We start from the raw sequence: 24,949 nt of genomic DNA on the forward strand, positions 1-24,949 counted from the left end.
GTATTATCATTTACTACAAGACTTAGAAGTAGACTGATAGAATTGGATTGGGTTGTTGTGGTGGAGGAGACCAGACAGCGAGATTAGGGAAGGACGGAGATGGAAGTTGGCCGTGCCCTTTCAAAGGAACCATCCCGGCATTTGCCTGGAGCGATTTAGGGAAACCACGGAAAACCTAAACCAGGATGGCCGGACGCGGGATTGAACCGTCATCCTCCCGAATGCGAGTCCAGTGTGCTAACCACTGCGCCACCTCGCTCGGTAGACTGATAGACGTACGTCTGGCGTGGTAAGAATAATGCAGTGTAATGTTTCTATTTGCAGCCGGCTTACGACAATTCAGATGCAAATGTTTAACAAGATACTGGAAGAAAAATGGAACTGGTAACCCCATCCTCTGGCACGTTTACAGAGGATCTCGCTGGCAGATACCGGTTTAGCACTGCGGAAGACTTGAAGCCAAAGATTATTTGTAATTTATACAAAATAAATTAGTGGCACAGAGTCAGTATTAGCTCCATTTTAGAAACAAACAAAGTTTAGGCTCCCCTGTTGCGCGTGATGAGAGGAAATGAGCTGAAATTGGTTCTCTGTTAACTACTTTACAGCGATGCACAGATGTTTGTCTCTAATTGAGCAGGGTAAAATAAATTTAACCAAATGCCTCTGTTGCAGACAGAGGTAGACTCAAAGTAATACATCTGACGCTGTAAGAGTATGGAAGCCATGAGCCCTACCTGAAAAATACGTAGAGAGATAGAGGCATGGGATTGACTGCGTGCTCCCAGAGAAATACCTCGCAAGTCCCTAATTGGGACGGTTACAGAAATGGAGCCGAAGGTTTCTCTTCAAGAGAGCAGCACAAGCCTTTTGTTAGTAGCGAAAGAGAAGCATGCCCATTTTCTTCCCTCCTGACATGCACATAGAGAAGAAAAATTTCATCTGTCTTGTCGGTCGTTATAGGACGACCAGAGCGAAAACTGGCTGTCTACAGCATTGTGAGAGCGAAGTAGAGACATAGGAGTCTTGTTTGATAGCGTAAAGAAACGGCATTTAACGCTGTCGGCTCTAGCACAGTTACGAGACAAATAGAGATTCAGATCTCATCAGATATTATGAGATAAAGGGAGCCAAAGATTTGTTTATTTACAGGTATACAGAGCGAAGTAGAAACACAGGTACATTGTCAACAATACGAGATAAACCAAGCCTAATAATACGGAAAAAAATTCATTCCTCTAGACTGGCATTTGGGAATGAACACAACATATCTGGGTTCTCCATGGCATGTTTAGAACCAAATACACTCCTGGAAATGGAAAAAAGAACACATTGACACAGCTGTGTCAGACCCACCATACTTGCTCCGGACACTGCAAGAGGGCTGTACAAGCAATGATCACACGCACGGCACAGCGGACACACCAGGAACCGCAGTGTTGGCCGTCGAATGGCGCTAGCTGCGCAGCATTTGTGCACCGCCGCCGTCAGTGTCAGCCTGTTTGCCGTGGCATACGGAGCTCCATCGCAGTCTTTAACACTGGTAGCATGCCGCGACAGCGTGGACGTGAACCGTATGTGCAGTTGACGGACTTTGAGCGACGGCGTATAGTGGGCATGCGGGAGGCCGGGTGGACGTACCGCTGAATTGCTCAACACGTGGGGCGTGAGGTCTCCACAGTACATCGATGTTGTTGCCAGTGGTCGGCGGAAGGTGCACGTGCCCGTCGACCTGGGACCGGACCGCAGCGACGCACGGATGCACGCCAAGACCGCAGGATCCTACGCAGTGCCGTAGGGGACCGCACCGCCACTTCCCAGTAAATTAGGGACACTGTTGCTCCTGGGGTATCGGCGAGGACCATTCCCAACCGTCTCCATGAAGCTGGGCTACGGTCCCGCACACCGTTAGGCCGTCTTCCGCTCACGCCCCAACATCGTGCAGCCCGCCTCCAGTGGTGTCGCGACAGGCGGGAATGGAGGGACGAATGGAGACGTGTCGTCTTCAGCGATGAGAGTCGCTTCTGCCTTGGTGCCAATGATGGTCGTATGCGTGTTTGGCGCCGTGCAGGTGAGCGCCACAATTAGGACTGCATACGACCGAGGCACACAGGGCCAACACCCGGCATCATGGTGTGGGGAGCGATCTCCTACACTGGCCGTACACCACTGGTGATCGTCGAGGGGACACTGAATAGTGCACGGTACATCCAAACCGTCATCGAACCCATCGTTCTACCATTCCTAGACCGGCAAGGGAACTTGCTGTTCCAACAGGACAATGCACGTCCGCATGTATCCCGTGCCACCCAACGTGCTCTAGAAGGTGTAAGTCAACTACCCTGGCCAGCAAGATCTCCGGATCTGTCCCCCATTGAGCATGTTTGGGACTGGATGAAGCGTCGTCTCACGCGGTCTGCACGTCCAGCACGAACGCTGGTCCAACTGAGGCGCCAGGTGGAAATGGCATGGCAAGCCGTTCCACAGGACTACATCCAGCATCTCTACGATCGTCTCCATGGGAGAATAGCAGCCTGCATTGCTGCGAAAGGTCGATATACACTGTACTAGTGCCGACATTGTGCATGCTCTGTTGCCTGTGTCTATGTGCCTGTGGTTCTGTCAGTGTGATCATGTGATTTATCTGACCCCAGGAATGTGTCAATAAAGTTTCCCCTTCCTGGGACAATGAATTCACGGTGTTCTTATTTCAATTTCCAGGAGTGTATGTAAAGTCATAAGAACAGAAAGAAGTAGGATCACTGTCCACAGGAAGTGTAGAGATGGAAGTGCTACTTCCATCATTAGATATTGCACGAGAAAAAGTGTAAAATACACCTTATGTACTACACAATTGCTGCTGATTTCTCTTTACACACAGTGTTAGGAATACTGCTTTTTCAGCGTACAGAAAGAAGTAGAGATACGAGTATTTTAATAGTTGCGGCGATAATTTTAGAACACCTTTCCCGTTAGCATGTTTAAAGGAAACTCATAGGAACAGATATTTCTTTAAAGCATATAAAACGAATAGAGCCAAAGTCTCGCCTACAAGCTGCGTATAAAGAAATAGAAACTTCTGCTGGTCTCTCTTCAGATTCTGTGAAATGAAGTATCTCCCTAGACGTAGTCAACACAAGAGAACTTAAGATAACTAACTACTGAGTACTTTAAAAAAGGTATACAGGGTGTCACAAAAAGGTACGGCCAAACTTTCAGGAAACATTCCTCACACACAAATAAAGAAAAGATGTTATGTGGACATGTGTCCGGAAACGCTTAATTTCCATGTTAGAGGTCATTTTAGTTTCGTCAGTATGTACTCTACTTCCTCGATTCACCGCCAGTTGGCCCAATTGAAGGAAGGTAATGTTGACTTCGGTGCTTGTGTTGACATGCGACTCATAGCTCTACAGTACTAAAATCAAGCACATCAGTGCGTAGCATCAACAGGTTAGTGTTCACCACGAACGTGGTTTTGCAGTCAGTGCAATGTTTACAAATGCGGAGTTGGCAGATGCCCATTTGATGTATGGATTAGTACGGGGCAATAGCCGTGGCGCGGTACGTTTGTATCGAGACAGATTTCCAGAACGGAGGTGTCCCGACAGGAAGACGTTCGAAGCAATTGATCGGCGTCTTAGGGAGCACGGAACATTCCAGCCTATGACTCGCGACTGGGGAAGACCTAGAACGACGAGAACACCTGCAATGGACGAGGCAATTCTTCGTGCAGTTGACGATAACCCTAATGTCAGCGTCAGAGAAGTTGCTGCTGTGCAAGGTAACGTTGACCATGTCACTGTATGGAGAGTGCTACGGGAGAACCAGTTGTTTCCGTTCCATGTACAGCGTGTGCAGGCACTATCAGCAGCTGATTGGCCTCCACGGGAACACTTCTGCGAATGGTTCATCCAACAATATGTCAATCCTCATTTCAGTGCAAATGTTCTCTTTACGGATGAGGCTTCATTCCGACGTGATCAAATTGCAAATTTTCACAATCAACATGTGTGGGCTGGCGAGACTCCGCACGCAATTGTGCAATCACGTCATCAACACAGATTTTCTGTGAACGTTTGGGCAGGCATTGTTGGTGATGTCTCGATTGGGCCCCATGTTCTTCCACCTACGCTCAATGGAGCACGTTATCATGATTTCATACGGGATATTCTACCTGTTCTACTAGAACATGTGCCTTTACAAGTACGACACAACATGTGGTTCATGCACGATGGAGCTCCTGCAAATTTCAGTCGAAGTGTTCGTACGCTTCTCAACAACAGATTCGGTGACCGATGGATTGGTAGAGGCGAACCAATTCAATGGCCTCCACGCTCTCCTGATCTCAACCCTCTTGACTTTCATTTATGGGGGCATTTGAAAGCTCTTGTCTACGCAACCCCGGTACCAAATGTAGAGACTCTTCGTGCTCGTATTGTGGACGGCTGTGATACAATACGCCGTTCTCCAGGGCTGCATCAGCGCATCAGGGATTGCATGCGACGGAGGGTGGATGCATGTATCCTCGCTAACGGAGGACATTTTGAACATTTCCTGTAACAAAGTGTTTGAAGTAACGCTCGTACGTTCTGTTGCTGTGTGTTTCCATTCCATGATTAATGTGATTTGAAGAGAAGTAATAAAATGAGCTCTAATATGGAAAGTAAGCGTTTCCGGACACATGTCTTCATAACATCTTTTCTTTATTTGTGTGTGAGGAATGTTTCCTGAAAGTTTGGCCGTACCTTTTTGTAACACCCTGTAGCTAGCTGTGATTTCCTTTTTTTATGCTGATGCGAGAAGTCTATGGCGTACTGTTTAAACAACAGTATCAAAACTCTTTACTTTGAGCACTTCCAGATAAAAGTATAGATGCATCATCTTCTTTCAACACTGCGACAGAGATAGTGTCAAGCATCATTGTGTTACACACGACAGTAGAGGTGGTGTTCACTTATTACATACAAAGATGAAGGTGAACCCAACCGTTCTCGGCCAAGGTGCAGTCCGAGAAGAATGGAAAGACTAGTCTTTCATCATACTACGTGATCGATACAGCCTCAGACTATCTGTACAATGAAAGCTCCGAGACTCATAACAGACACTCTTGAGAGAAATAGGAACAGTTGTTCACTGTCGCACAATGTAGCTCTCTAGCTGCACACTACTCATCTCATCACACATAGAATTAATCAAAGATGCGTGGCCGACATAACACAAATATGAAAAAGTCAGGTGCCCCAAAGTGCACCGCGGTTGGAGGCAAGAACAAAGCAACCCCCGCAACGGAGTAAGGGAAATAGAGCCAAAGGTTTCCGTCGCATGCTTAACGTGAGGTGGAGTCAAACCTTCTGTTCGTATGGTGGAGGAGGAAAGAATAGGAAGATGCAGCCCTCTGATCGGCGTGATACAAACAGAAATGGACGCCTTCATCCACAGAGAGGAAGGCATAGCAATACTTCATTAATGCTATGGTATGAACGGAGCTCGATATTTTCAGCAGTAGCACACTTTTGTGGAGATTATATTCCATCTGGTGTCCTGGGAATACGGTGCATTTATAAGACAGTAAAGGTGCTGCTCTTGACGGACACCGAGGGATCGGAACCTCTTTTAGGGGCAATTGTGACAGTAGGACCGCGTGGTGCTGTGATCCTGGTGAAAGAATATAATTATGAAAGTAAAGTCATTGCTTGTCATAGCTCCAATAATAAATAATGTTTCAAATGCAGTAGATATTGGCATTGTTCTTCTGAGACAACGAATGTAGTGTCTTAATCTGTGTGGGGTGGGGAGGCTTAGTTACTCAGAAGACCAACTCCAGTCCACAGTGTGTACTCATCGCTGTCTACGTCTGTCGAAACAACTAGATGACTGAAAACGAAAGGCTGTGACGAGATGTAATCATTTAGCAGGCCACTTCACATTCTATGACGTGTTCCATCACTGCAGAAGTTACTTACTTTTTTTCTGTCGCACCCGAGTAGGTTAACCGTGATACATGTGTTCGTCGATTACCTGAGACTGAATAGACATTAGGGAGATCCTCCCACAGTCGACTGACTACTGTCCAGTGCGTGTTTTCTTCATTGTAGAGTTGACCTTCCTCCTTTTTATGGGCCATTGTGGGTTTCCATCGCTGTAAGGATCACTCAGTATATTTCTGTGGCACCACAGTAAATCCACTCAGAAAAGTAGCTTGGATGTCGAAATGACAGTGAATCAAATGGTGTAGATTCACAGCATTGCATCTCCAGTGCAATGTGTATGTTCACCACCGTAAAGTTATCCTCTGTGTCTCTGTGGTACTAGAGTAGATTTATCACAATACGTACGATAAGTATAGCATCCAACCATGGACATCCTACATTAGGTTGTCTCCCAGCTATTATTGGTTTCCATTACTGCAAGGATCGTATTTTTGTGGCACCAAAGTAGATTATTCTGAAATGTAACTTTTGATGTCGGAATGAGAGTGGCTGAAAGAACAAGGATTCACAGTATTGTACCTCCAGTGCAATGTGTATGTCCATCACTGCACAGTTATCCTCTGAGTTTCTGTGGCACTAGAGTAGATTTATCACAGTACATAGATAGCTATGTCCGAAAATGAACATCGCCAATAGGTTGTCTCCAGGTCATTTATGTAGGGGTCACTCGCAAAATTTCTGCGAGAAAAGAGCACATTTATTCTAATATGAAGCTTGTATATCTTGACGAGGGCCAATAAAAGGAAGTCGATTTCACAGTAGGTTGTCTTCAGTCTATCGTATCTGTAGGATTCATTTTTCTCTGTTTCTCTGGTATCGAAGCAGAATTAGCACAAAACACAAATAACTAGCGTGCCCGAACATAAACATAAGAGGACAGTCGGTTTTCTTCCGACTATTGTTGGCTTCCATCACTGTACCACTCACTCGCTGTACTTCTATGGCACCAAAGCATCTTTGTTCTGATACGTAACTAGGTCCACAGCAGGTTGTCTCCCGGCTATTGTGGGTTTCCATTACTGTAAGAAACACTCGCTGTACTTTTCTGGCACCAAAGTAGATGTATTCTAATTTGTAGCTTGAATGTCTGGACGTGAGCAAATAAAAGGATAGTGACTTCACAGTAGACGTGATGTACGTCCGTCACTGTAGCATGCACCTTGTGTGTTTCTGTAGTACCAAAGTAGATTTAGCACAAGACACGAATAACTGGGGAGTCCAAACACAAAAATACGAGGACAGTAAATTTTTCCCTTCGGTCACTGTGGGTTTCCATTACTGTAGGGCGCCCTTGCTATATGTTTGTGGCACCAAAGGATACACTGAAGTGACAAAAGTCATGGGATGCCTCCTATTATGGTGTTGGACTTCCTTTCGCCCTGCATAGTGCAGCAACTCGACGTATCGCGGACTCCACAAGTCATTGGAAGTCTTCTGTAGAAATGCTGTGCCATGCTTCTTCTATAGCTGTCCATAATTGCGGAAGTGTTGCCGGAACACTATTTTGTGAACAGACTGATCTCTCGATTATGTCCCATGTCGGGTGATGTGGGTGGCCAAATCATTCGCTCGAACTGTCCGTAATGTTCTACAAGCCAACCGCGAACCACTGTGGTCTGGTGACAGGGTGCACTGTCATCCATAAAAATTCCATCGTTGTTTGGGAAAATGAATGCCACGAATGACTACAAATGGTCTCCAAGTAGCAAAGATAATCATTTCCAGTCACTGTTCGGTGCAGTTGGACCAGAGGACCCAGTCCATTCCATGTAAACACAGCCCACACCATTATGAAGCCGCCACCAGCTTACACAGTGCCTCGATGACTACTTGGGCCCACAGCTTTGTGGCATCTACGCCATACTCGAACCCTACCATCGTCTCTTACCAACTGAAATCGAGACTCATCTGACCAGGCCACGATTTTCCAGTCATCTAGGTCCAACTGACACGATAACGAGCTCAAGAGAGGCACTGCAGACGATGCTGTGCTGTTAGCAAATGCTCTCAAGCCATTCGTCTGCTGGCAAAGCCCAACGCCAAATTTTGCCACACAGTCCTGAAGGATACGTCCGCCGTATGTCCCACACTGATCTCTGGGGTTATTTCGGGTGGTGTTGCTAGTCTGTTAGCACTGACAACTCCGTCCACGCACCGCTGCTCTCAGTCGTTAACTGAAGGTCGTTGGCCACTCTGTTGTCCGTGGTCAGAGGTAATGCCTGAAATTTGGTACTCTCGGCACACACTTGTCACTGTGGATCTCGGAATACTGAATTCTCTAACGATTTCCGAAATGGAATATCCCACGCACCTAGCTCCAACTACCATTGCACGTACAAAGTGTGTTAACTCCCGTCGTGTGACCATAATCACGTCGGACACCTTTTCACACAAATTGCAGCTCCGCCAGTGCACTGCCCTTTTATACAGGGTTATTACAAATGATTGAAGCGATTTCACAGCTCTACAATAACTTTATTATTTGAGATATTTTCACAATGCTTTGCACACACATACAAAAACTCAAAAAGTTTTTTTAGGCATTCACAAATGTTCGATATGTGCCCCTTTAGTGATTCGGCAGACATCAAGCCGATAATCAAGTTCCTCTCACACTCAGCGCAGCATGTCCCCATCAATGAGTTCGAAAGCATTGTTGATGCGAGCTCGCAGTTCTGGCACGTTTCTTGGTAGAGGAGGTTTAAACACTGAATCTTTCACATCACTATGCGTGAAACTTGCCCGCACGCGCTCAACCGTTTCTTCGCTCACTGCAGCCCGACCCGTTCATTTCCCCTTACAGAGGCATCCAGAAGCTTTAAACTGCGCATACCATCGCCGAATGGAGTTAGCAGTTGGTGGATCTTTGTTGAACTTCGTCCTGAAGTGTCGTTGCACTGTTATGACTGACTGATGTGGGTGCATTTCAAGCACGACATACGCTTTCTCGGCTCCTGTCGCCATTTTGTCTCACTGCGCTCTCGAGCGCTCTGGCGGCAGAAACCTGAAGTGCGGCTTCAGCCGAACAAAACTTGATGAGTTTTTCTACGTATCTGTAGTGTGTCGTGACCATATGTCAATGAATTGAGCTACAGTGAATTTATGAAATCGCTTCAATCATTTGTAATAGCCCTGTACTTGGAGTACGTGTTCCTACCTTCACCTGTATACGTGTATTTGCTGTCCCCTTGACTTTTTGTCACCTCAGTGTATTCACCCTTTTGTGTAAGTCCTGCGAGTGCAAGGAGTCGGCTCTCACAGTAGGCTTTGTCCGGTCCGCCGTGTGTGTCCAGCACTGTAGAGTTGTGTGTGTGGCACCGCCAGTGGAAGCGCTGGAGCGGTTGTGTGGCTGCCGCAGGAGACGGCGCGCCGGCCCGCCGGCCGGGCAGCAGGGGCAGCAGCGTGCGCTCGGCGACGAGCCGCCACCCCAGCCTCAGCTCGCTCAGGCCGACCTCCTCGTCTGCGTCGCTCAGCACGGAGCGGAGGCTCAAGAACGGCGCCGTGCCGCGCTCCGCCACGGCCGCCGAGATCCAGGCCTAGGCCAGTCCGTACTTCTCTCTGTGTAGCAGAACCTCACGACGAAGGCACGAGTAGTCCGCCACGCCACAGCACTCAGCTCTGTTCACTCGCCACTCGCTGCCGATCGTTGGGGCTAGGTCACTTCCTCTGCACAGGACGTTTCGGTGTCACAGTTTCATCATCACGGGCGTAACATAATATATTGGTTTGGTGCATAAGTTCGTAGCATTTTTCCATAAGTTTAATAAACACAACAGACATACTAGGGCTGTTCAAAAATAAGGTGACTTTTAAAAAATTGTGCGGGCAACGTACATTAGACTATCGATTTTTCTTTGTTACATTGGTACACATGTCCTGAACATATGTTCACAGTGTTCAGTGGTACTTAAGATAAGTAAATAAATTAGTGAAATCAAAGTGAAGTAGAAATTAGAAAATAAATGAAAAACTCGGTTTAGCTTAGAGAGTTACATACTGGCAAACAGCGGGCAGAGCAGAAGAGACCATGACCGTGAAGTCAGCAAGTTCAGGAGAAGCCATCGCCCTCCCCACATAAGCGGACACTTTCGATTCAGCTGACAGGGCATCGCCCGACCGGCTCACGTGTCTCTCAGTCGTCACATGTGAGCAAAGGCCCTCGCCTACATTCCGAGAGCCAATGAGTGACGTTAAGAAGTTTCTTTGAGAAGCTTTTCAACGTGGCAGAAGAGGCAATGGCCATGAAGTCGTTCACCTCCAGTGAACTGAAGTGAATAAATATGCGAGACGCAGTGGCCCGGACAGAGAAGAGAGTAGCAGAAGTTTTCAGTCAGTTTCGGTGCTGAAGAGCGTCATGCAGGAAGAGACTACATCATACACAGACGCAACAAGTCCGCCGCTGTAATGGAATAGCAAGCAGCAGCCTCGGCGCCAGAAGACACAAGTTAAAAGGTACTTTAAGTCTGATTTTTACGTACCCGGGTCACTCGTGAGGACGGGAAGGAGACGGCCTCACATCAGCAGTCACCTGTGAGCCGGGATGAAGATCTGACAGCCGAAGACTGGCAAGCGGAGTCCGTTGTTCAAGTCCGGGACACTGGCCTCCCCGTGCATGGGACGGTGATACCTCGGATGTGGCGTCCCAGTGTTTCTCTTCTCTAAGCAGCCGCGTGTGTTGTACATCGGCCAGTGGTGCGGCGCCACGGGGGAAGGCCAGTGTCCCGGACTCGAACAACGGACTCCCGCTTGCCAGTCTTCGGCTGTCAGATCTTCGTCCCAGCTCACAGGTGACTGCTGATGTGAGGCCATCTCCTTCCCATCCTCACGAGTCACCCGGGTACGTAAAAATCAGACTTCAAGTACCTTTTAACTTCTGTCTTCTGGCGCCGAGGCTGCTGCTTGCTATTCCATTACAGCGGCGGACTTGGTGGGTCTGTGTATGATGTAGTCTCTTCAGCACCGAAACTGACTGAAAACTACTGCTACTCTCTTCTCTGTCGGGCCCACTGCGTCTTGCGTATTTATTCACTTCAATTCACTGGAGGTGAACGACTTCATGGCCATTGCCTCTTCTGTCACGTTGAAAAGCTTCTCAAAGAATATTCTTAACGTCACTCATTGGCTCTTGGAATGTAGGTGAGGGCCTTTGCGCACATGTGACAACTGAGAAACACGTGAGCTGGTCGGGTGATGCCCTGACGGCTGAATCGACAGCGTCCGCTTACGTGGGGAGGGCGATGGCTTCTCCTGAGCTTGCTGACTTCACGGTCATTGTCTCTTCTGCTCTGCCCGCTGTTTGCCAGTATGTAACTCTCTAAACTAAACCGAGTTTTTCATTTATTTTCTAATTTCTACTTCACTTTGATTTCACTAATTTATTTACTTATCTTAAGTACCACTCAACAACAGTTTGAAGCACAGTCTAACATAACAGTAGCGACACTCACTGCTGTAAAAGCTGTTACCGTTTGACAGATGGAGCGACACTAGGGCCCCAAACGGCGAGTAAGGTGAACGTCAGATGCGTCGTAAGCATAATGTTTGTTTTGCATCCATTTCCTACGTACTTTACGAAATATCTTAGTTATTTTCTTGCCTCTAAGGGTTTGTGTAGTATCAGAAGGCATATATGTTTCTAAAAATGATTCTAAAATAAGCGCAAGTATGGATGAAAACCGCGAATCAAATGGCAAGCTACAACACATTCGTGAAAAAAACACTTGTGACGTTGGATAGACCTGCAGCTTACCACATTGATATCAAAAGAATATAAACACACATATTCACACGTAAGAAGCACAGACATGTACGTCTACATTCAAAAGCGATCGACAGCTCATTTATCGTTCTGAAGGCCTACAGTGTTTGTCATTGTCGTCGCCTGTTGCCACAAGTACGACCTTCATCTTTATATTATTCTCAGTGGGACAAGCAACTGCTAAACAGTGGGTGAAATATGTTGAAAACATTATAATGAGCTGATTACATTACATTTCACGCATAACCAAATATTTCAATAATTTTCAAACAACCTGTCAGTGAACAATGTGTCAACAAAATAATGTCATCACACGAAGGAAGCAAGGAAAATTAAGTTACTAACAACAGAAGTGAATGAAATACATACCAAACATTACGCTTTTGTAAGACACGAATAACTGCACTTCATCGTCAAAGCAGGTCTGTGTTGACGATTCACACGAATCTGGCACTGATACATGGAGAGCTGAAATGGCTGCTTCTGTGTCATTGGACTGATTTACAGCTTTACATGGATTGTCAAATCTTTGTGGCAGTTTCCTCTTCATTGTCAGTTGAGGTGGCTTATTTGGGGTGTCAAACGGTGTGGGTACTGCTTTCCACACGAGTTTATTATTGTCTGCGTTCATGAACTGGTTTTGTTCGAAATGTAGCGAACAAAACCTAATATTATTATACAGGTAAACTGAGTCTTTTTCATAACGTCTTCTCATCTGTTATTTAGCAATTTTCTGCTCCAAAAACGAAACATTAGTCATGTAGTTTGCAAGTGAATCCTGACGATACAGTTTAGTAACATGATGGAATATACCTCTCAGGGTCCTTGGGAAACCTAAAAAAGACAGCTGTGGTGTCTTCTTCCTGTTGTTGCTGCAATTTATTGCGTTACAAACATTCCCACTTGTAAAAACCATTGTAGAAATCAAAATAAACAACCACTATTCGCTGGCCGCTTGGGGCGCGGTAGGCAACAAAATCGAGGCGAAGTGTAGCGACTGATATGTTAAGACTGTGGTTTGAAGTGTACAGCATACTTCGTTTGTTTTTGACAGATAGAAAGATTAGAGGTGTTTTAGTGTGCTCAGCGATTTTCAGCTACCATGGAAAACGGAACAAAGAATTTGCATCAAATTTTGTGTGAAAAATGGAATCCGATGCTCTAAAATACTTGAAATGTTGACAGTGGCATACGGTGAGTCTGCTCTAAGTAAAAATAACTTTACAATTGGTACATGGTCTTCCAAGATGACCGAGATGATACCAATTACGAACGTCGCTATGGACGTCCCAGCATATCAACAACACATGGTAACGTCGAAGCTGTAAAGAAAATTGCTTTGGAAAATCGTCGAATTACCGTATGAGAAGTTGCGGAGGATGTTGGCTTATCGATCAGCTCGTGTCATGCAATGTTTCTGATGTTTTCGGCATGAGACGTGTCAGCGAAGTTTGTTCCAAAACTTCTCAATTTTGATCAGGAGAGCCATCGCATAATATCGTCAGGAGCTCTTGAATGCCGTCAATGAAGATCCTGATTTTCTCAAAAGGGTCATAACTGGTGACGAAACATGGGTTTACGGTTATGACGTCCAAACCAAAGCCCAATCGTCCAGTGGAAGCATCCTGGAGAGCCAAGACCGAAAAAAGCATGTCAAGTTCGATCAAATGCCAAAGTTTTGCTCACTGTTTTTTTCCATTACCGTTGCGTAGTCCATCATGAATTTTCGCCTCAAGGTCATACGGTCAATAAGGAGTGTTACCTTGACATTATGCGCCATTTGCGAGAAGCAATACGCAAAAAACGTCCGGAATTGTGGAAAAACAATTCATGGCTTTTGCATCACGACAGTGAACCTACTCATTTATCGTAATCTGGGAGAGATTTTTTGGCCAGAAACATCACGACAGTAATGCCTCAACCACCATATTCACCGGATTTGGTCCCCTGCGACTTTTTCCTGTTTCCGAAACTGAAGAGACCTGTGAAAGGACGCAGATTTTCAACGAATGAGGAAATAAAAACTGCATCGCTGGAAGTACTCAAGGCTGAACCAAAAAGTGCTTATGAGAAATGCTTCGAGGATTGGAAGAGGTGTCGGCACAAGTGTATTTCATCTGAGGGGGATTGCTTTGAAGGGGACAACATGAATATCGATGAATAAATAAATATTTTTTCATAAAAATATAAAGTCATCTTAATTTTTGAACACATGTCGTACATAACAGAGATCTTAGTTATCAATAATATATTCTCCTTGACTATTCACCACAGTCTGCCAACGCTGGGGTAAATTTTCGAATCTACTAGGGAAAACACGTGAATTTGAGGTGAAGAACTCGTTGAGCCATGTCCGGAACGCATTTTCGTCCGGAAAGGGTTCCTTGAAGGTTGTTCGATAGCGAGCGGAAAAGGTGAAAATCTGCGGATGCAAGAACAGATAAATAAGGTGGATGCAATATAACTTCTCAACCCAACTCCTCTACAACGTATTTTCTCAGTCTAGCAGAACGCGACCAGGCGTTATAGCGCATTAGCATCACTTCACGCTGTCTTCCTGGTCGTTGTTCTTGGACTGTGTGTATGCAAGACGTCTTAGTTGTTGCAAATAAATGTCAGCGGTGATGGTTACATATCGGGGAAGCAATTCGTAGTACGTCACACTGTCACAGTTACACCAGATGCGTATCATCATCTTTTGTGGATACATGAAGGTCTTTGTTTGCTTTGTTTTGGTTCAACAGTTCGTTTCTCTCCCTTGTGTTAACATAGAGACACAATTTCTCTTCATAAATAACAATACGGGATAGGAATGGTGGGTGTTGTCCATGAGTCGATTGATGACCAGCAAGTAGAGATGCGCTTATGGCCACTATACTTTCCCATTGCATGAAATGTCACCCGATGATGGAATTATAACAGTTCGTCACATTTGTCAGTGCTCAAATAAAATGACGTAGATCATTGTGGATTAATGTGTTTAAATGATCTTCATCGAATCCCGAAGGTCTTCCTGAGCATGGAGAGTCACCTTAAGTAAGACAAAACGATCCTCCTTAAACCAAGAAAACCATTTTCTGTCGTGCTCTGTCCAACAGAATTATCACCATACATGAGGCAAATCTTTTTGGCTGCCTCTGCTGTTGTCACCCCTCTACTGAACTCAAACAAAATAATATGTTAGAAATGTTCCAATTTCTCAACTCGGCACTCCATTTTCTAGCACCACAGGTGCACTCACTATCTCCAGATGACAAAATGATAATATGTACACTCAAACAGTAACAGTGAGCTACAATAAAATATGACAATCAATAAACAAAGCCATAGCAACTGAGATACCAACATGCAAAACGAAAAGGCTATGTACTTATGCACCAACCTAATACAAGGGTGAACAACAAGACAGTGACGAGCACTCAGCCATAATTAATTGTACAGGCTGTTTGACTGCTATAGCTACAAACAAAAGAAGCAAGCACAGGGCAATGAAACAAACAAACAATCCTAATAAACATAAGTCTGGAGTCCCTTTGTTTCCTCGATACGACATATGCACTAGTGCAGTTGTGCCGATGTTACAACACTGTCAGTGTCCAGGACTACATTTTGGATGCTGTTCCTTGTGGTGAAAGTGTTGTGAGCACAGTAATTCAGCCCAGATATCCACAGTGACAGAAAAGTGTTCCCTTGGTATGGTTCCTTAAAGGTGGTTGCTTGCACACTTGCCAATCAAACACTTCCCTTAATAGGCCTGCATTATAGCATAAATGTGGCAGTGTAATAAGAAATAACCAATAACATTTATTGCTAGTATCCAATGGTGGCTCATTGAAAATTATACCAATGTGCTACAATGTGGTGACCTATAACTTATTAACTTATCATCATATCTAATCACAACTAAATCGAATATATTAATTTTATGTATATACTGAAATTTCATAATTAATAGTTTATCATTGCAAAGAATAAAAAAAAATTAAAAAATTTGGTACCAGCAGGAATCAAACCTGGGACCACTCAGCTGCTGTGCCATTACAACAACAGCTCCTCAAAAATCCCCCACACTTTACATGTAGATCTTTAGAGAGTGTTTTACCTTTTCCTATTGCCCATTAAGGCCTGATATTTTAGGAACCTGAAATGGGTATCAACCTGCTCCTATTCACATACTTTTATTTTATCTATAGTTTCTGTCAAGAGAATCAATGGCCCTTTGGAAATCAATAAGCATCTTTTGAATTCAGTAATCTGTGGCAAATGATTGACTTCAGATTAAATATTTGTTCAGAACATGATCTGCCTTTCCTAAAACCACCTTCACATTCACCAAAATTACTCTCCACTGTCGTTTCTACTCCGTTTAGTATAATCTTGGAAAATGTGTTGTATGCAACTGGTTGCAAAGAAATTCCTCTCTAGTTTTTAACATTTTGTTTATTGCCTTTCTTATTTAGTGAATGTACTAAGGACATCTTCCACTCTCCTGGGATTTTTTTCAAGTTTTCTCAAACATTAATTTTATTTCATTTTTGATTTTTGGTATTGATCACTTCAAAAGTTCTGCTGTAATAGAGTCTTCTCCACTACCTTTATAAGCTTTTAATTGAAAGGAAACCCTGAAACAACTTGTTTCTTTGATAGTTGGGGGGAAGTATTTGAGTATTTGAGCTTACAGATTGGTTCTGGAAAATTAAGAAGCTGATCAAAATATTTTGGAAGTATTTTGAAATTTTCAGTGTTACGTAAGCCAAATTTGTGTGTCTTGTCCCATGCCCCTCTGCTGATAGATTTACGTTTGAAGTGCATCTACCTAACTCTTTGAGTCTCACTTCCTTTTTTTTTTTAGCCACCATCTAGCCATTAGCCTTTTGACGAAGATGAGTAGTAACTGTAACTAAATTTAATGAACTGAACAGTTTAAATATATTTAAATTGTATCATTAATAGTTTAACATTGAAAGGAATAAAATAAAATGAAAAAAAATGTTGGTACTAGCACGGCTGAAACCCAGGTTCACACCTTGTCACTCTGCATTGGACCAGTCAGGAGTTGATCCTAATGCAGCTGACCTTAATTTCAGCACTGGTTTCTCATTAATGGGCAGAGAGGCACTACAAAACCTATTTTCATCCTAATAGGTTGAAAAAGCAGCCAACCAGTTTGAAATAAAGGTTTATTAGCCCGTAAACCTTTGTTTGCAACTGGTCGAGTGATTTTTCAGCCTCTTCAGGTTTACACAGTTGCTGTTTGCAGCGATATTATCATCCATTTTATTTACACACCAGCATGCATTCGAAGAGAAATGCGGTGATGTTAGTGCTATTTCCCACTCACATTTGAAGAGAAATGACATAATTTTAATGTGATTTCTAGATCACATTCAAAGTAAAATGGCATAATTTTAGTGTAATATTATCAGTGTGCTGTAGCACATTATCACACGATGACCAGCCGCCACTAAGAGTATGTGATAGAATGGTAAGCCCTACTTAAATTTGGTACAATTTGATGTATGACAGGAATAATCAGGGTGAAACGAATGGAAAGGAAAGGGGATGGGAAAGAGAAGGGAAGGTTATAATGACTTCCAGCTGCACATGGGTTGCAGCAATGCAAATGCAAAAAAAAAAAAAAAGTTCAAAAATTATTCCAGAACAAGAGTCGAAGTCAGATGCTCCACTCCTCTAGAATGGTTGCCTTAAATGCATCAGCCTTCCAGACACACTTTCCATCCAACCCAAATGCCTAATTTTGGGTCTGATGGAAAACTTGTGCGGATTGCCAATGCGGTTAAGGCAACCGTTCTAGAGAAGCTGAACATCTGAGTTCGACTCTCATTATGCCACAAATTTTCAACTCTCGCCATTACATTGCCCTGTTTCCCATGCTGTTTCCTTCAACCCTAATTATTCATGTAGATGTCCCTGCTGCTTCATCACAAGTGGTGTCTTCTCTGTCAGACATGTCCAAAAGAACTGATTTCTCTCATATCTATGATGTTCTATACCTAATAGAATAATTTCTAACTTTGCTCTCTCTTGACAGTCTATGGCACTGATACTATAACTGATACTAATGATTGCAGAAACTCTGTTAATGATCCTAGTTCTCTGTGTGTAGTGACTGCTAAGTCAGAAGGTAATATTTCATGCTGCTGTATTGAGCTGGCTGCAGGCGTTGAACTGTCTAACTGCTGATTCAGGACTGGACAAAAGTCCATGGTACACAAATACTTTCTTTGAGATGTATTTGCAAATCTAATCCTGGAAAGCTCACATTTGTACTTACACTACACCTGTATAGTATTAACAAAATATAGTTGAGTCCAATATAGGTTACTAGGGCACTGAAACGCAAATGACACCATAAGATAATGCACATTGAGGCTATCACAGGTAATCTCTCTTCAGTGTTACATAGTATTTTGATAGATCATCAGCATAAATAGGAAAGGACAGCAACCAAGCAGTCAACTGTAATACAAAAATGATGATGATAACATTTCCCTCTAGTAATCTGTTACCTTCAGACATCACTTAACATACATAGTTTCAGTCATCTAGAAATTATGTGGTGTATATATTAACATCTGTACAAGATGTTTGAACACAATGGAAGATATATGACTCAGTGTGTTGGCCAACTGCATTTTGTCTTTCCAAGATGACATTCTCATGAACGTTTTGGTTTTGTTTTCCACTGTTTCTAGGTTCTCACTGCACCATTTCTAACAAACTATAAAAGCTAAAAGATGACTGCTGCATCCTGTGACTTGAACGCAAACCTTTGCCTTTCACAGATAATGGTCTTGTCAATCAAGTTACCGAGTGAGGGCTCAAAACAAGAATTAAAGCTTCAATATGTCAGTACCTCTTACATATTTTCCAAACTATTTTGTTCTCCATATTTTTCTGAAGTGGTCATTCAGGCACCTTGCAGCAAGAAAAGAATTACTGAAAAACAAGCTCTCATATCACACCATGGGGCACTCTTTGATGGTGCTTTCAGCAAGGCAATCGACCACAAAAGCAATGGTCAAGGTCCAAATCCTGGTCCAGCGCATAGCCTTAATCTGTCAAGCAATGTCAACAGAACTCTCCGCAAAATTGCATCACTCCGAAGCAGACTGACACACAGAAATAACCTCCGCAGTGTGTCAAAGCTGTGTTCTGGACATCAACATGAACTCCAATCTTAGACTTATAGGACCAGTTATCTGCCATGTGAAATGCTCCCTTAGAGATTAACACATTGCTTAGACTAACGGAAGCCTCAGGGATCGAACTCCTGAGCAAATTACTCAAAACAGGAACAACGTATCAGGGTGGCGTAAACCACTGAAAGTACGGGTGTCCCAATAAATAAACACATTAATATTATCTAATTGTTCAGTCACTACATACCAACTTTGTCCAGCCAGGTTTAAGCCTCTACTCCAAAGTAGACATTTACATCAGGAACAAAGCCAACCTCAGAGCATGAGTGCGGAGGATAAATCTAGAACTGTTTGGTCCACCTGGAAAAAATCTTTAGTTCCAAAAAAATGATGATGCAAGAGTCCTAATCTGAGACCTGATTCTAGTGAGCCAGATGAGCAACAATCTTCAGATCAAACAAACTTCAGGTTGGTATTAACACCGGGTTTCACGTGGGAAATGTGGAAATTTGGAACACGGCAACCCCATGGAGTGAGGATGGCAACTTCAGGGGTAAAAGGTTATGGAATATGAAGTGGATGTGGTGGGATGAACAGAGCAGAAGTCCAAAGGGCTAAGGACCCCATACACAGACTGACAGGCTGACCCATCTACCAACCCACTCACTGAACAGGTTAGCTTCAATCTGCCCACTTGTGTGTGGACAATGAGCTTGTGGTCGAGTCTGGGGTGTAAGGGCATCGCTCCTCTGGTGAACCCCTACCTGCTTACACCAACCAGCCAGCACACACTCTACCCGTACTGGCAGGTAGGGTAACCAAGTTGATATTGGTGTCCACACACAAACAGGTCACGGCTATGGTTGGCGAGGGAGTCACCCACACTGGTTGAGCTGTGAATGGACACCTTTAGATACAATCAGGTGACCAATGGGTTTGTGCAGACAACAGAGTATCTGGTGCCCAGGACCAACTTCTACATTGTGCTGCCTCCCTCCCCTTATCCCTTCCTGCTGACATCAGTAGGATTCCGATCTGTCCCAATATTGTAGGTATCGTCTCTACTTTTCTGTAACTGTCGCATGTCCCCAAATCAGTATGGTGGGGCACACTCAAGCCCCTATTTTTCTGGTTTACTTCTATAGTTATACTTTTTTATATCATATTGTGAACTTCTTGTAAAAATAAACTATAATATGAGCTGCTTAGAGTTCTATTAACATGTTCTAAGACGAAAAAAAGACTTCTAAAAGCCACTACACGAGACAACAAGTACATTTACAAGTTCTATACCCAACCCCACTGATTTTCACCAGTGTATAAGGCAAACACTATTAACTTTTAAATATTTTAAGCTTCAAGTATGATATTTGTAGTTTAGTTTTGGTGTGAGGATAAAAACTGACAGAATCTTAGTAAGAACTGCACATTTAATATATTAAGCACTACCTTTTGTTTGAGGTGTCCTGCCTTTTGGCTTGCCAAAGGTGGCACTGTCCCGACTTTTGACTTGCCAATGGTGGCACATTCATGACTTTTGACTAGCCAAAGGTGGCAACCCTTAATATCATTCTATTTTTTGTTTAATTCTCTTCGTTGATTAGCTGGTTAATTGAGATCAGAATGACTTTATAATGGAGTAAAAGGTACACATAGAAGTGATCGGTTATGTATGATACAATTCAAAACATGGAACAACACATAGTACCCAAGCAGCACTGCAACAATAATGTGATTCCTTTTTCACTGTTCCATTGTTGGTCAGTATGAAGCTGAAACAAAACAGCCAATACAAAGTACACTCTTCCCACTTTCATTGCATTGCCTCACTTGGGAAAACAAGAGTGGCTCCACCTAGTAGCCTAAAACAAGAAACAAGAATCTCCATATCAGGGTAAGGGAGGTCTTAATGGAACTGTTGATCCACACATTCCAGTCTAAATCTCCTCGTGATTCCCTTTCCCCCCCCCCCCCCCCTCCTACTTTAGACCCATCCAATCCATTTCCTACCTGTCTTTCTTCTTCCCCCCCTACTTCACCCGTATTCTTCCCTTTCTTTCTGCCCGCCCTTATTTTTTCAGAAGTCACAGAACTGTGGCCCTCCACCTCCCCATGAAATGTTATCTATGACACACGCTCACCTGCAGTGCTTCAGTTATGCCACGATAAGCATATAACCTCCCTCCCTCCCCCCCCCCCCCCTCACAACATTTGTGCCATGCACTAGATTGCTATTTAGAATGGAGATGGGCAATAGATTCTTATCACTGATGACTCCAAAACCATACCAAACTGATTCTGCACAACACCAACTTTTCAAAATAGAGAAGTAGCACCAAGAACTCTGATCCTGAACATGAGCGAGCCCTATAGGCTTCAGCTGTGTGAACCAAGTGCACTATTTCTCCATAAATCATGTTAGCAAAAGATGTCTGCTTGGCAGTAGTCATTTCTTCTTTTGGTACTTGAATACAATGACACTATAGAAATAACTCAGAGACAATGACTGTTTACAGCTGTGTGTTGAGGAAAAGGCTTCTTTTTGTAAGCAGAAGATAGATAAACAAGGGATAGGAGAACTTAAGTGTCTCACTCAATTAATTCTTAAACTGTCTTTCTTTCTAGGTATATTTCTCATTCAGTTCTTGCACCCTTTCTGTGTCTGGACACTTTGCAGGTGCCTATCTTCCTACACCTTTGGTATGGCCTTCAGTAAGCCTTAGACTGATGGGAAGCCATTATATGTTGGTAACAGACTGGTAAAGACAAAGGAAGTGTGTAAACAGATTTCCTAAACTTGGGTGGCCTAGTGTGGTGTGGCAAAAGCCATATCTGATGTTAAGATGCAATTGGAAATGGAAGAAGTGAGGATAGTAGAATTAAACTGAATATGATTCTAAATGCGTAAACCATTTCCTAAGTTCAGTATTTGGAACATTGTGGTGTCCACTGCTGAATCCTTCTGTTTATTGGAATCATCCACTGAACAAGCCACACTGAATCTTATGCAGTAGAGACAATTTGAGTTAATATCGGTTTATTTTCCATACTCTCACAAATTCTCGATGACCTGTGCTACCCCTTCCATACAAATTCTTTTGGATATAGAGAAGTGTTACAAAATTATGGCAAACAGTCATTGCAGTGACAGAAATGCAGATATGAGGTAAGTAAGTCAGCAGTCCCAATCAGAACATACCTGGATATCATACAGAGTGTCAATCACCACTTATTTTCAGAGGCAACAAGCAGTTGCAGGAAGCTATCAAATCATATGAGTTGTGATGTAGGTTTCACATATACTCCCCTATTCCCTAATGCTCTGATATCTATACTGTGTGTTTGGAAATTCCTGTTACAGACTTCTAGGACTTGCGGAAGGGAATGAGTATATAATATTTTGAATAGGAACCCATGTCCGGGAACGTACCATTCCTGTTCTACAATGGTATCAATTCAGATGTGTAACATGTCCACATCAAATTCTATTCACAGATGAATGTCAGTTCAGTAGGGATTGTGTCCTAAATTCATGAAACAGCTATGTCTGGACAGACAAAAACCCTTGTGCCACACATGTTCGGGTATTTCAGAAGTGGTTTGGTATCAATGTATGGGCAGGTATTTTGAACAGTCATATGATTGACCATACCTTCTTCCTCTCAGGCTACCTGGTCCTGTACACTTGATCTTCTTACAAAATGTACTGAATCCATTCTTGGAAGCTGTGCCATTGAATGTCCATCAGGAAATGTGGTTTCAGCATGATGTTGCCCACCTCACTTCTCACGCTCAGTTCAGAGACATCTCAACAGATGATACTGTGAAAGACTGATAGGCCAAGATGGTCCAGCCACATGGTCACCGCAGTTGCCAGATTTAAATCCTACAGACTACTTCTTGTGGGGGCGTACGAAAATTTTAATTTACTGGACTCCTGGCATATGTTCTGGCCGATGCACTAGAAACTGAAGAGACACCAGGTGGGATGAAGAGTGTGTTCCATGTACAGGTACAATGTCTGTAACAATGTTGGTAGTCACCATATCGAGCCACTGCTGTAATGCATCAGTACCATCTGAATGTACAGCATGCTGGGGTCTTTTTTGTTTTGGAATAATGTAAACACGTAATGTTAAGTGTTAATACAAACAAATGTGCTTAAGTGATAAACAGTTGTTTCATTACGCTTCCTTTAGAATTGATACTTAATAATTGTACTGCATCGTGCCAAATTCAGTTCCTCAGACAGAAGTGGATGAGTTAAACATCTGAATTGAAACAGTCATAGAATGGAAATGGTACATTTCTGGACATGGGTTCCTATTCAAAAGAATATGCACTCACTCTCCTTTACAAGTTCTAGAAGTTTGTAACAGGAATTTCCGAACACCCTGTATTTATTCATGGAACTAACACTGCATTGTAACTAAGTCACCTTGTACTCTGTCCTACCTCTCAAGGATGCTTGTCAATATTCAAGAATCTGTGGAAGTTATAGTAGCAGAGTAGTAGAGGTAAGATGAAACTGGGCATTAGGTCTACAAGTATCCTCAGGTAGACCATTGATAACATGCTTGTAAAAGCCAAAGATCTGGGTTCTCAGTTCATATCTCTGTCCATCACACATTTTTGCCACTCGAGGTTCCAAAGTGCGGACTGCTCAATCCAGTCTGACACTCAACAGGTGATGCAGCACGCCGGCGCCACTCCTACCTGGTAGCGAGCCGCCAGCCCAGCATGTCATCTCTGCGACCGCCGTCACCGACGCCTTCCTTTGGTACTAACAGAAACCCATCAACAGTAGATAAGCTGCCATCATCTTCTAATGGATAAGTAGAAGTTGCTCCTATCCAAGTGCCAGCACCGTGCTCCTAGAAGTTGTGAGCAGCTGTTTCAGAGATGTGCGGCATCTCACATCAAGTTTCCTGCCTGAACTTCCATTTGGATGTGCAGTTACTTCATTCTAGGCAACAGAAGCTTCTTCATGCTGCCAAAGGACCGTTTGAATGTGCTGGCTACTACTGTCACTTTTGTTTCACCTTGGGCTGTTCCTGAGGAAATGATCACAAATGACATTTCACTCACATAGCTATCAACCACTGCTTCATTGTCGTGCTGTAGCTCACCATAGATTTTTAGTTTATAGACATTATAGTGGGATTACAATATTTTTCCATTCATTTATCCAAATATGCAACAATTTTGCCTAGAGAAATAGAAGAATTGTTTGATAATAAAGCTATGATTGCTCATTCCTGATGTTTTTATCATAATTTTGCAGCTTCCTTTGATAGCACAGCATAAAGTATGGGCAGGCTGCATACAAAAGAAATGGGCCGTCATTGCATCAAGCTGTTTCTAGCAAAAATTCAGATTGTTTTTTAGCACTCATTACGCAGATGTTAAGAATTTTGTATTGCTGTTAAATGCCATTTTTTTCTTTTTTATTAGATGGCAGAAGCACCTTTAGATATCTAGGCAGTTTTTGAATGTATGTGTCAATGATTCATAGTACTTTCTTTCTTATTTTGTTTTAGCACAGCGAAGCGTGCAACTTTAAACAATATCTGCCTGCAATGTTACAAAATGTATCACTTTTATTCAAATGAATGGAGTATTGTGCAACAAATTTGATCTGATTCATTTATGGTTTTGTTAATTACTCTCTTAATTCCACATAAAATTGAAATGTGCATTTCTTACCACATTTCTAAGTTTCCATCAGTTATTAACCACTACTTCACTGTTTTGCAGTAGTATTTTTTAATTTTCTTTTGCCTTTCAGTTGAATTTTCAAATATATTTTTGTATTACTTTATCAAGGTGTGTGAAAATCATTGTTTACAAGAGAAGCAAGTGAGCACATAATAAACCAAAGAGCTGGTAGCACAACCATCCAACTACTACATTTGCTTTTATATTGGGTGTGCTTCTTCAGCAAAGAATATGCCAACAAGGTAGAAGATGTTACTGTGAGTACTTAGCTGGCAACTTGCCAAAACTTCACATTTCTTTGTTCATTTCAACTTGTT

The 24,949-nt window shown here is 43.2% G+C and overlaps 1 protein-coding gene across 3 annotated transcripts in view; it reads left to right on the forward strand.

Moving 5' to 3' along the window:
- The window catches only part of LOC126109889 (uncharacterized), a 287,852-nt gene that overhangs the window by 220,930 nt on the left and 41,973 nt on the right, over positions 1 to 24,949 (forward strand). Inside the window, exon 8 of one of the 3 annotated variants that reach the window (XM_049914976.1) lies at positions 23,602 to 23,694. The exons of the other annotated variants lie outside the window; for them this stretch is intronic. Coding sequence (XP_049770933.1) covers positions 23,602 to 23,694 — 93 coding nt within the window. The remainder of the gene's footprint in view (positions 1 to 23,601; positions 23,695 to 24,949) is intronic. 3 annotated transcript variants of the gene reach the window in all.

Source organism: Schistocerca cancellata, chromosome 12 (genome assembly GCF_023864275.1).
Source record: "Schistocerca cancellata isolate TAMUIC-IGC-003103 chromosome 12, iqSchCanc2.1, whole genome shotgun sequence".
NCBI lineage: Eukaryota > Metazoa > Arthropoda > Insecta > Orthoptera > Acrididae > Schistocerca > Schistocerca cancellata.